A 13,617-nucleotide genomic window follows, 5' to 3' on the forward strand; every position below is an offset into this window, starting at 1 on the left:
ATCTAAGTTTAACCCATCTCATATTACACACACATCCTGAATTTAGTCATGACTTGAGGACGGCGAGTCCAACTGCAGAACTGCGTACTCGTCACATAATCAGTGGATCAGTGAAGAGTATAACAGCTGTACATTTACTTTAGCATTAAACTGCTACTGTGTCGAGCAGCATGAATAGGATCAATCGCCTATTACTTTACGCAGTCATAAAAAAATTCCTAATAACTACAACTGACATCATTATGGAGGCAGACACATGTAAATGAGAGGACAGACTGCTAAAACTGTGTGTGTGTGTGTGTGTGTGGGGGGGGGGGGGGGGGGGTTCCTGTATTGAAAAAAATTAATTGCCACCTGGCCCACAAGACAAGAGGAACTTTGCTATGCTATCAACTCTGGGAAGCTGTACCGAGGCACACGGGTGTTGTGGTAACATGGTCATGACAATGCTTATTGCTGGCAGTGTTATGTTGACAATAATCCCCCATGACGAACAAAAAGCACAGCTGAGGTGGATTGTTTTGTTCGTTTTCTAGTTTTTTTCTAATCATAACCAAAATATTAATGAACTAAGCTATTACAATTCAAACTTGGGGGGGGGGGGGGGGGGGGGGGGCGTATGAATCAACCAAATTTCACAGCAGTATAATATGCAAAAGAAGTTGTGATCTTTCACCCATAGCCACACATCGATGTCAAGGTGGCACTGGAGGAAACGTCCAGGTATCATCGGGGCCATTAGACATTCATTCTTTGGAGATCATCAATTAAATGCACAAAATCTGCTCAGAGCCGTGCAGCTCAAAATGTTAATCAGATAAATCCATGGTGATCAGTTGAAATAGAAGCATTACAGCCACCTATGTATTCTTTACAATGTTGCACCATGTCGACACTAATCAAACTCATAAGAGGCTTCATATCAAGACGACATCATAAGGCAAAGCTATTCTTACCACAGTGTAGTTTCTCATAGACACAGTCCACACACGCTGCTCCAGGTGTACTGGTCAGATGTGTAAAACAGGCGGAGGGAGTCCATAACAAACCCGTTCTCCTGTTGGACATGCAATGCAAGCTGAGTGTCACTAATAGAGCCCTGAGGAAACAATTAGAAAGCAGCCCAATTTCTGGTTGGGGAGTTTTGGTTACAGTACATTTTAAAATGAATCCCTAGTTATTCTGGAGACAAATGATGAGAGATTCAAACCTATTTTTCATGAAGTTATCTGCAGTTATGAGCAGGCACATCATTCTTCTTTTTTTTTTTTTTTTTTTAGTGAAGAATGCATTTTGATAAGCAGTTTGTTGAAGAAAAATGGCCCTATATTAATGAGAACTTTATCAGGTTTGTACTCAAATGATTTAAGTCTTTAAAAGTTCTGTATAAGCCCTCGGCCTTTTAAAAGAATAAATGACAAGAATGACCTTTGTGGCACTGATGATCAGTGACCCCTGAGTCCCTCTAGTGGTATTGGTCTACATGTTGGACTACATTTTTTTGAGAATTTCTCAGTGTGGTAGTTTTAGTTCCTTGTGTTTCCTAAAAATGTGATCACTAACTTTTGTGATGAAGTCTGCATAGATAGCAGAAAAACCTGTAGTGTAACCTAAATATGAAGTAATAAAGAAGTGTACATTTTTTTTAAATTTTAGTTTCGCTGTTTGTTGATTTAAAGGGCCTTTTCATTTAAACTGCTCTGTATCACTTACAAACCCTGAAACTGTTTGACAGTATTGGAAGGGTATTACTAAATGAGATAGTTTGTACACTAAATGAAATAAAATTCAATTCAATAATTATTAATAATAATAATTATTATTATTATTATTATAAAAAAATTATGAATCTATTCCTGAATATAGATCAAACAAGGATATAAGGATAACGTCCAGTCTTCTATCTTTGTTTTTAGAAACATAAAAAAATAAAATGATAATTATCCTCTATAAAAACTATTATCATTAAAGAACTATGTTTTAGTTCATTATTTGTATACGTTTAATGTTTGAAAGAGAAGATATCACTGTTCTCCATAACACCCGAGCAAGCCCCATCTGCTGATGAAGACCATGAGACTTCAGTGATGCTTACGGACCGCATCACTGTCGCGCCAATAATCACGTCAAAGCTCACACTCGAGTGTAATATTGCGATTATACAACAAGTTCCGCACTAAATAAAATATGTCATCTAAATATATTAATGTTGTGGAGCAATTTGCTCTTAAAATATACAACTTTTTCATAGTGGCAGCGCCGTTTCCATGGCAGCACATGGGTTATGACTAACAACTGGAAAACAATCAGTCGCCTCAGTAGAAGCGATTGTAATGTATCAATGTTTACAACTCCAGGAAGTAGTCTGACCCTCAGCAACAACGTAGCAACAAAGACGAGATCTAGTCCGTTTTACTGCTTTCTAGAGATCGTTTCTCAAACTGAATAAATGTAGCACATAGAAACACTAAACTGCTTAGTGAGCACATTCTTGTTGTAAGTAAGATATCCGCTGAAAAAAAGATATCGATAGAGTCATGTATTTTTAAGATTTTAGCACCGTGTCATGTGTTAAACATATCCGGTCAAGCCAGCCGCCGCGAGGAGTGCACAACTATGTGTGGTGTTACGGTACGGGCACTCGGAGCGATAAAAAAAGAACCAAAAGAGACCCGATTTCGCCAAGTGGGTCATAATTAGTAACAACAAGTAAAAAAGTAAAACAACATTATTTTACATATGTATGAAATTCAATTCTAATCATATATTCCCTTTGAGACGGCGGAGTGGTATTTCCAGTGATGAGCAGAGTGTGATGCTTCATGGTGATTCGAGCACGTTCCAAATATACAGTCGACCAATCAGATCGCTGGGTCGGAACTACTTGTTGTATAAACCGATTTGTTGAACTATAAATGATCAATTTGTGCATTTATCAATGTATTTAAGACGTAGAAATGGGATTTTCACTCTTGCATGACACCATGTAGTGTTTCCTCAAGATTAGTGGGATCTTCACCCGTCACAAACAGCTCTGAATACCATTCAGATGAGATACGATTCAGCCAAGCGGAAAGTTTTAGAGGCCAGAATGAGTATGATTCTTCCAGTCTGTGCACTACATCAGGAATCTTCTCTCTTTTTTTTTTTTTTTGAATGAGGTAGTTTATTGATTTAACGTCCGGCAGACTTACACTGACAAAAACACTGAGGCTGCTCTGCCACCAGCCGGCAGGTGTGTTTATCATGTTAGTGCAGCGCTGGAGTCTGGCCCTTGCACTTGTAAATAGAGTGAGTACATCACATCCTGTAGGAACAATGAAGGGGTCTGGATGACAGAAGATCTGAAACAGCTCTCTCAAAAGGTCACAAATCAGTCAGATGAGAGAAGCTTGACTCGATCTGAACGTGGCACATTTGGTAGATTTACAGTGTAGCCTGTCACATAACTTAGTTAAAAATGTACATAAAAATGTTGAAAAGGCTGCCTTTGATGCTTACTTATAAAATGTAGGAAAAACATATTCAATACTTCATGAAGTTAACCAATAAGATATAGAGTTCACTGACGCAGACTCGGTAATGAAATCCATCTGCTGGCTATATAAACGCTTCTCGTTGAAAAGGGTAAATATAGCTGTGAATACTCTATTACAGTTTATGAACTTACAGATTCAATGTGACACTCTACTGCTGAGGGAATGTATGTTTAACATCGTTTTAGGGTCTAAAACTCCTCGTCACCTTCATGAACATCTTCAATTTGGGAAGGTCTTTCCCCAAGAAATACACAGCCGACATATGTACTGTTTCAGTCTCTGTTTCCAAAAAACAATGGTCAATCTGCTGCATCATCATCAGCCTTGCCATTTTGAAGGAAATCCATGACTTTTTTTTTTTAAGCAACACTACCTTTCAGAGTCTAAATGCATTCAGTACTTGTACAACTAATGGAACTGTTGAAAATAAATTAGGGGCATCCGAGATAATTGCGGTTTATTCCACAGAGCATATTTACCTAAATAACTGAAAAAAAAACAACAACATCCTCCCGTCTAATTCAAATGCTGACTCCTCAGAAGCCTTGCCGCCGCTCATCACCATGGTGACTCAGTGTGTTGGCACTTTTAACGGTTGTGAAAGTCTAGTTAAATGACTCACCTGCTTTTCTCATTTACAGCTCCTCTTCACAACACCGTGCTCTTCGCCTTTAGAGTCAATAATTCAGATCCGAGTGTGTGCAGGGAAAACGTGGTGTCGTCTTTACAACGTGTCCCTCGGTGCCGTGAAGGGGTGGGGTGTGGGAGGGGGGGGTTTGAGCAGTGGAAACATTCAATGGTTTCCTCCTCGGATTAGAAGCGCGGCCCTCCTGGTGACTAGAGCAAACTAACAGTGCGAAGAGAAATAAACAGTGTCAGCTTTTCGGGGCTCTCTGAGGTGTTAGCGGTGAGCGCTAACAAGGCTATCGGGTGAAATGAACATTAAAAAAAAAAAGCAACAAGGCTAAAGAGACTGTGTAGAAGAGTCACCATTTCAACTCCTTTGGGTCATAGAGAGAAGATATACTTTCCTCAAGGATCCACTCAGTCTCTGTCAGGTCTGAGAATGTTACTGGTGACACAGGTGACATTGAGAGAGTGACAGTAGACTGTAAATGCCCCCCCCCCCCCTCGTGTTGACATCCGGTGATCTTCACCCAGCTTGTACTGCAGTCCAATCAGCAGAACAAACAGCACCACTGTTTACCCAGCCCTCCTGCGCTGCCCCTCCGAGCTCAGTCTAACCTCACTGTAGCCTGACTAACCCCAATCCCACCACGGGACACCTGGCTGAGACATCGCACTGTGAACCTGGGCCAGACCATTGTGCTAACCTTGGCACCAGGGTCACAAGTGCAGCCCCTAATTACGCTGCATTATTTGTGCAGGAGACGGCCCCCATTAAGCACCCGAGTGCGCAGCCCTGGTGTCATTTGTTCAGCAAATTTACTCTGACCCACACCCACCCTACCCCACCCACACCCCTCCTTCCCTCCTGTTTGAGCCTGGTTTAAAGTTCAGATTCTGGAAGTAGTGCCATCATTATGCATGCATAATGAATATAATTGTGTCGTAGCCGACATAATTGCTCCGGCGACACTGTTTTTTGTAACTGTCATGTCAGTGAAGTGCATTTAAGTTGAGTGCCTATTGGACAAAACTGATCAACTAAACAGTACATCCATCTGTGCCCCGCACCACCACCGCCGATCCATTTGTGTATACATGTATAAATACACAGTTTAGATGGTACAGCAGGGCAGCCATTATTCATAGGCGTCCAACAAACCCACGTTGAAGTGGTCCTGAGCTACAAACTGAACCTCAAACTGACCTCCACGTGTGTGTCGTCACTTTGGACAAAGGCCTAGTAATATACATTTGTTTATATCTTCCAGCTCAGTTTTGACTATCAGGTAGTGTTTTGGAACCACAGGGCACCTTCGCTAACAGATCCAGCATGTGGCCTGAAATGAACACACAGCACTGTAGATCACGATTTCATTTCTCCACGCGCATCTCCGCGGGGTGTAAAGCCTCAGAGAGCTGCACTTCAAAGCTCGGCTTGTTCATCGGATGTTCATGACTCTACAGGGCAGAGTCAGGTATGGGGCGGTGAGGTGAAGGTGTGTGCATGTGTGTGTGTGTGTGTGTGTGTGTGTGTGTGTAGGGCCGGGGTTATTCTGCCCTATCTCCCCTTCCACCTCCAGATATCAAAGCAGCCGCTGAGAGTGAGGGTCTCTGGCATCCCCGGGCCCCTTTCCACACAGGAGACAAAGCAGCGAGCGAGTCTGCATCGTATTAAACAAAGCCTAAATGCTTCAAGCTGTTACACACTCCCCGGTGAAACCTTTATGAAAGGGCCCCTAATGCGATTTCAGAAACACCTTGTCATCAGCCCTGTGGCAGAAGAATGGGGAAGTGTGGATATGTGAATGAATGGGTTTCCTGGCGTTGCTCAGAGTTGACTCCGTGAGTGCAGGTGCCCCCACAGTTTTACAGCCCAATATGTACCTCTCGCTGATATCGCCTGTTGTTTCGTTTACTGTTGAGGCCTCGGCTGAACACAGGCTCTTATTAGAAACAAGTACCATTGTTATTATTTCAAATGAGAGCGAGCATGTACACTTTGAGACTGAAGAAGAATCTTGAACAAGCAAAAAAGGAAGCGATTCTTAATTTGCTTATTTTTGTTCTTTTGAAGCTATGCAATGAAATGTCATAACGTGTTAAGAAAATGTTACTGCGCAGCTCTTTTCCAGTAAGTTGTGAAAAAAGTGACTCACAACTCAGTTTTCAATAAAACAGACAAAGATGTTTTTCTCTGGGAACCAACCCACTTCTGACTCAATAACGGGGTTTTAGTTCAAAACGGCGAATAAAAAAAAAAGAAGATTTAGTTTCTACTTCGTTACCGTATCAGTCAACATTTATCATTCATTTTCACTTTTGGTCACTTAGTAAAGCTATTTGTTAGGAATTTCCCACATATAATTTCAGCCCAATTTATTTAATTTGTTATACTTCTTTAGTCACATTTTCTGCAGTGCTTGTGCTGTAATTTTCTTTTTTTTTCGTTCTTTATTATCAGTTGTTCTTTGTACTACGATCCAACTCTGCCAGATATGTAAATGGCTGGTCTGATGGAAACGGTGGGGCTACAAGTAGCTTTAAAAGCGACTGCGCTGCTGGTAATAAACACAGTATTCTGTGCAATGAAAAGCAGCTGGACGTTTTTCTCTGCTGAACATCTTTGGTTCATCTTGAATCACTTTCTGACACACACACACATGCAAGTGCATATGCGAAAAGGCAGATGTAGATACATCGGTGCACGTAATAATCAGGTGATAATGTGCACGGTACATGAGTCTGAAGCGCGCACACACACACCCACACACACACACACACACACACGCGTATGTATGCTTGCACACAGGCCATGGCTGTAGTTCCTCTTACCAAAGATCATTCGGGGTGAGCCTCACAAAGTGTTTGGGGGTGCTGGTGAAGTCAAAGGTAACCGATCCTGGCATACATATGGACAGTAAAATTCCACTCAACACAGCCTCCAACAAATCATCTCTTCCATAACTTCCCTCACACGTCCATAACCCTCCACGTCAGATCAAAGTCTTCTTTTGAATCATAACACATCCTCACATTTGGCCTCTTTTCGCTCTGCTTTTTGTCCCCTTTTCTTTCTTTCTTTTTCCTTTGAACCTGGTTTTTGTCTCTCAACACCTCTCCGTCTCACGTCTTTGTCTCACGACCGCTTGTTTCTATTTACGGGGCTGATTTGAAGGCCGAAGGCAGTGCGTGCACCAAGGATGTGTTTTTTTTAATTTTTGCTGATGTGACATTATAAAGGATCTGAGCTTATTAAGGCCGTGCCCTCGACCCTTGTGGAGCTGGTTTTGAAGGTGATAGACAAGACAGGGGTACGTCACCCGTCACCAGTCACCCCCCCCCCCCCCCCCCCACACACACACACACCCCCGTCTCTTTTTTATCTTCTATAATTTCTCTCAGGGGGTTCTTGTAAGAGTCAGAAACACCAGCAATTCCTCAATGCCATTGAAATGTTTATGAATCATTTACCAGCATCCACAGGGGATTAAGAAGCTCTTATGGATATTACAGTCTGTATTTCTACATCAAAACATTTCCCAGATCTTGCTGAGGTACACTAAATAATCAATTAAAGATAATGGTTTCATACTTTGATTAGAAAAGCTCAAACTTTAAGTGGATTTTACCCTCCAGACTAGATGAAATAGGGGAAAAAAATGAATGCTCTTTTAACAGTTTGGTAGTTAAATTAAAGGTTTACTTTATACAGCGGGATTATTTTCACACTGCGTTTGGAATATGACCAGTTTGAGATTGAGGCAAACTGTCACCCCTCATTATTTGTTGCTTGCCTTTTTGAATAAACGCTTGCTTGTCATTACCCGGAGCATAAACACTGCATGGAAAAGTGCTGGTTTGGGGCCCCCTCTCCCTCCTTTTCTTCCTGTAAAGTGTGTATATGTGGAGCCTACCTCACAGATGCTGCTCAGGATCAGTCTCTCTCTCTGCAACTCAGAACCTTCTCCCCTGGGCATGCAGGCCTCCTGCAGCTGATCCAGAGAGCAGAAGGTCAAAGGTCATAATCAGGGAAAGTGCGTGTGTGTGCTCCTGCAAGTACATATTCCCTCTTTCATGCTATTCGCTTGCACATTTTTGAGCATTACTTTCTTATTTTGCATGTGTGAAACATTATAAAGAGGTTGTATGAAGTAGGCCAGTAAAATGTAACCACACTGCGACCTGTGCTGAGGCATGCCACATTCTGAATTAAGAGCTCTGGCACTGCATTAAAGTCATGTGACAGCAACCATAACCAGTGGACCCAAAAATACAAAGCAGACTGTTTCATAAATGCCGAGGGAGCCACAATCAACTGGGTACTCATGGGTTTGAACTCAATTCTCAGGAGGAGCTCGGTTCCAGCCCATTTACAGCAGCCAGTCTCCATCAACATGTAGAACACAACATGGACACGCAAGATACACTTTGATTATTTTCAGATAGTTTTGTTGAACTGAAGTGCATGCTGCAGTGTAAACTAAAATTGGTGCCTAATATAATCTAAATATTCACAATTTGATTATTAATGGCTTCAAATTAACATTTGAATACTTTTTTTTAAGTGTTTAATAAGTGCAAAAGCATCATACAATTTTAAAGCAACCTGCATTTCATAACAGATAAAATATAGCCTAGATCCCCTCTTCATTCGAAAATACATTCATCGATTTTAACAACAGCTTTATATAGAGGTTCAGGGGGAAATTAAAACACATTAAAATAATGATATATATAGAAGTGTAATTTCCTTAAAAACCAAGTCACAAATCCTATCCTGAAGTGTTAGGGAAATTCTATTTGATTCAAAACAGCATCTTACAAGAAAATCAAATTATTTCATCACACTGGCATATTTTTCTCTGATTTATTTCTTTAAGTAAAAAAAAAAAATTAATTAAAAATTGCAGTTTATGGGCTCCAAGGCTCACTGTAGTAAAAAAAAAAAAAAAAAATACAACAATGTAGAAGTACCGAAATCTCCAGAGGTCAGTCAGCTGATTTGGACAAACTCTGCATTTTGGCAGTGGATAAATTCAGCTGTTTAATATGAGCCACCTGTGCGCCGCTCTGCACAGGGAAAACATGACATGACGGATGAAGAGGTGGACCGCTGACAAAACGCATGGTGAGAAACCGTCCAGTGGACGTATCCGCAGAAACCAGAGAGCTCGTTGGTTAGTTTAAGCCTCCTTCCTGTTTCACTTCCACATTATAGGAACTATGAGAGCGCACTGACTTGATTCGATTAAAGATCAAGCAGATAGATTTCTTTCCAGTCTGGCAAATTTGTGCGTAAATGGGCCTCCACAGTGCACCGTACTTTACACTGCCGTTAAAGCGCAATATACTGTGCATGGATGGTTAGTCTGGATATAAAAGGCCCTTCAGAGAGGGACTGAACTGTGGCACCAAGCCTCAACTCTCCAAGAACAAATTTTTTTTTTTTTTACAGCAGTTAATTCGATAGTTTTATGACCTGCAAGGCTCCGGGTGACGTTTTACTTTAATTCAAACCCAACAAACTTCTCAGAAGTTTGATCTCAATAAAGAAATAATGTGTTTAGAATGAGAAAAATGAGTCCCACAATAAAATAAAAAACATGTTACTATTTATCACAAATAGAAAGCTATTAGAAGTATTCCAATAAACGAGCAACGAATTTTTTTTATAGAATATTTTAATTAGTAATTTGATCAGTTATGATTAAATTTGGGATCTCAGAAAAGAATATCTAAAATTTCGATTTCCTGTCTTTGAAGAACTGGTATGTTTGATGGGGCTATATTTGCACTTAAAGAAAAAAAAAAAAAAAAAAAAAAAAAAAAGTAGCTAGAGGTATCCGATTCTTTTGACAGTAAATATAGTGCCTTGTTTCAGTCATCCCAGATACACGAAACCATGACTGGTCCCTCCTGCTTATTAGAGGACCAAGGAGCACACTGGCTCCCCCTCTGTCTCAAAAAAGCCCTCCCCTTTCGCTCTCAAAACTATTTAGCATCTGAAACCGGGATAAAGTTTCCAAAAAAATTTAAGGAAAAAACTTCCTGCGAGAGAAGAAGCGTGCCAACCGCCAGTTTGAACCCGGTGTCTTCTAAAGTAAGAAGCGCACAGAGATACGTCCTGAAATTATTCCCCTCATCATTAAGGATATCTATACATCTTGGTAACCACGGCTTCAAAGGTGGACACCGTTTTTTCGTCTCTATCCCTGCATTTCTTCAAGAGAGAAATGGAAGAGGGCTCCAGTTCTCCGGTCTCCCCTGTGGATAGTCTGGTGACCAGCGAGGAGGAGCTGGACAGACAGCAGAAACGCTTCGCGAAGAAGAGGAGACACAGTAAAAAGTCCAGCGAGGATAGCAGCAGCGGCAGCAGCCCGGGTCCAGGGAAACGGGGGAAAAAGCCGAGTCCGAGCAGCACTCAGTCGTACGAGGAGCTGCAGAACCAGCGGGTCCTGGCCAACGTCCGGGAGAGGCAACGGACTCAGTCTCTGAACGAGGCGTTTGCGTCTTTGCGCAAAATTATCCCCACGCTGCCGTCGGACAAACTCAGCAAGATACAGACGCTGAAGCTGGCCTCCAGATACATAGATTTTCTGTGTCAGGTGCTGCAGAGTGACGAGATGGACAACAAGATGTCCAGCTGCAGCTACGTAGCGCACGAAAAACTCAGTTACGCATTCTCCGTGTGGAGGATGGAGGGCGCCTGGTCTATGTCAGCATCTCACTAGCACCAGAGACCTTCACTTACAATGCCAAAGCGGTGGGTATCGCGAGCTGAAGCCAAGAACATAGAATATTTGCATAATAGCAGAAGTAATGAATTTTGTATTGACTGGATCACTTTTCTACATTAATTTCCTGCAAACTGTGAGTAGTTATGAGGTGTTGCAGTGGCCACGTGTTTTGGTATTTGGAGGAAAGTTGTTGAGGTGATCGCCAAAACGTTCTTGTGCATCAGCTGTGCACCAAAATTTGAATTCGTGCGCTCAAAAGTCTGCCTGAGCTGTGCGCGCTCATAACGCGTGTGACAGATTTCACACTGAGGCCTCAGCATCCTGTCAACGCTTAGGCTGCGCCTCCGCATCTGACTGCTGCTGTATGCGGGGTTCTAGGTGACAACTGATTCGTCAGAGTACTTGTCAATAAGATCCCGCAAGAATCGAGTCAAACAAAAGTGTAGTTCAGGATGTGGAAAATAGACTGCGTATTTTGAGAACGGGATTATGTGGAGGGAAGTAGGCGGATTAATACAAATAATAGTTTCCGAACAATTTCACATGCCGGGCATCAAAATACGCCCCGTCTGTTTCTGTTGGTTCTATTTTTGCCCACTAAATTAGCCCGTCTGTGACTTTTGCAGTTGATCAATATTCAGTCCCTCTTAACAGCCTTTCCTAAAGAGTGGGGTTAAAAAAAAACCTAAAAATCCAGGGCCGCACCAAAACGCAGCTGCAGTGCCTCCACGGGTAATTTATATCCACAATAGAGTGCTTTCCTGTGTGGAGACCGCAGGAATGGGCAGCTCGGCTGGACATGAAAGTTCAAGCCAGTGCGAGACAATAAAAACAGAGGCCCGTATTAACAAGCAATCGGGATTTGGTCACGTTATTTTGCAGATTTGCACCTCGGTTTGCGCACGTTTGGAGAGCCCAAAACGTTATCAGTGCAGAATTTATAGGAAGAGGGTACTTTTAAAAAAAAATTTTTTTTTTTGAATTTTACTTTTTTTACCTTGCGATTTAGCAACATTATTGAAAGAGGGAGAAAAAAAAAATAGCAAAACGCTATGAAAAAAAGATGATGTCAATCATCACTACTCCTCTTTTAGTCACTTTTAGCTTTATTGAAATATCTGACAGCTGCTCTAATTGAATCCACGCCACAGTTCCATTGTTTAAGAAAATACAAGCACAGATGTGAGCAGTTTATTTAAGCTTATACTTCTTATCAGATGGTCTGACTGAAGCTCCCCATGCAGCGTGAAGGGAACAAAGTGGATGGCACTAAACTTTTCAGTTCAAATAACCAGAAGCAGGGTTTGTTTAGTTCTCGTGGGCCTGACATGTAGTTAGCAGACCGCCCAGTCGTAACTGCTCATCAGCGAGGCTTTGTTGTTTTATAAACCAAACCCGGTGCCGTGGGGGAGAGGAATCAGGTTCATTACAGTGATTTGTGTAAGCTCAGTAAATTTGAAGGTGCTTTTTTTAGTTTTTTTCATTTTATTTTTGCAGAGTTTAATTGCCCTCCATGAAATGTAGAAGAAAATAACAAAGCATTTAGATGCGTAATAACCTTAGAAACCCAGATGCCTTGAGGCTGCTTTAAAAATTCTTTCTCAAAATATGTGACGTAAACAGAAATTTTAACGTTGGGTGGAAGTAAACAGTATTAAGTTTGCTGCATGGATTTAAAGTGGGAAAATAAAAAATTCACATTGGAATATTATTCATAGATATAAGGCCTTTTCAAAAATAAACATTTAAAACTGTGACCTTTAGTGAACGTCCTGATATTTTGATAATGACTGTGGGCTTAATGTTTCCCTGAGGAATTGGATTTTATTGTTTTAGGTTTTTTTTCCCCTTATCTGCAGCAAAATGAAAATGCGTGAATTTACTCGGGTGCCTCAAACTAAAAGGCCTGGAAAAAAACAAACTGTTTTTCTGTATTTCACTGCATCTGTATGATTCAAATAACAAATGTTCTTGCTCTTCTGTTGCCATGTGGTTTTACTCAGCTCAGCGGCTAATAATTGATTCATTAATGACTTCCCTCATGTTTAAGGGAGCCAGTGAATGCTTTAAAAACATCAGATATCCTTCCTCTAAAAAAACCAAATCAATAGCCTGTACGTTTCAACGCATATACACACCATATCAATACTGTTTTCTCTGTTTTTCTCTCTATTTTCCAACACAGACTGTTTACTTCTACAAAGTATGAAAACCAAAGGGATTATTGAAGAACCCATCGACCTCAAAGGCATGGCGAAGAGACGTAATGTGACCCACAACAACAAACTCTTACAGGGAGTATGTATGTGGGTGCAGATCCATCACACTGCTTCTGACTGTCTGGAGCTGTTTGTGGCAGAGAGGAAGAAAAAAGACAGAGCCCTGCGATGTGTGTAGGCCAAAAGATGTTACTGCGAACAGCTCGGGATTTACAGCCTCTATTTCAGCAAAGCCATCCTTTTAATCGTTTTTAGAGGGAAATATATTTAGTTTTTCAAAGACTTTAAACCAAAGTATAAATATATATAAATGAATGCATATTGTACATACTTGTGTAAGTGCGCCTATAGCCTGTAAAGGGACCAATGCAATTTAGTTTTTTCCGCTGCATGGATTTATGTCACCGACTTTCTTTAGCAAGTCTCCATCCAAAGTCCGTCCAATGTACATTTTTGTTTTTGCTTATTTATTAAAACGTATTTTTGAATGAA

At 41.2% G+C, this 13,617-nt stretch overlaps 1 protein-coding gene across 1 annotated transcript; it reads left to right on the plus strand.

The window, feature by feature from the left end:
- Nucleotides 1-10,214: 10,214 nt before the first annotated feature.
- On the plus strand, nucleotides 10,215-13,617 carry twist2. The gene is made up of 2 exons (XM_069154786.1): nucleotides 10,215-10,932; nucleotides 13,092-13,617. The coding sequence occupies exon 1, from the start codon at nucleotides 10,403-10,405 to the stop codon at nucleotides 10,898-10,900; it is 498 nt and encodes a 165-aa protein (XP_069010887.1). The 5' UTR covers nucleotides 10,215-10,402; the 3' UTR covers nucleotides 10,901-10,932; nucleotides 13,092-13,617.

This window comes from Embiotoca jacksoni, unplaced genomic scaffold, assembly GCF_022577435.1.
Source record: "Embiotoca jacksoni isolate LCO1_2020_lvr unplaced genomic scaffold, fEmbJac1.0.p SCAF_2, whole genome shotgun sequence".
In the NCBI taxonomy this organism is placed as follows: domain Eukaryota; kingdom Metazoa; phylum Chordata; class Actinopteri; family Embiotocidae; genus Embiotoca; species Embiotoca jacksoni.

Excerpts from the sequence above, each read along its gene's own strand:
- twist2 (XM_069154786.1), top strand. The coding sequence starts at position 10,403 with ATGGAAGAGGGCTCCAGTTCTCCGGTCTCCCCTGTGGATAGTCTGGTG.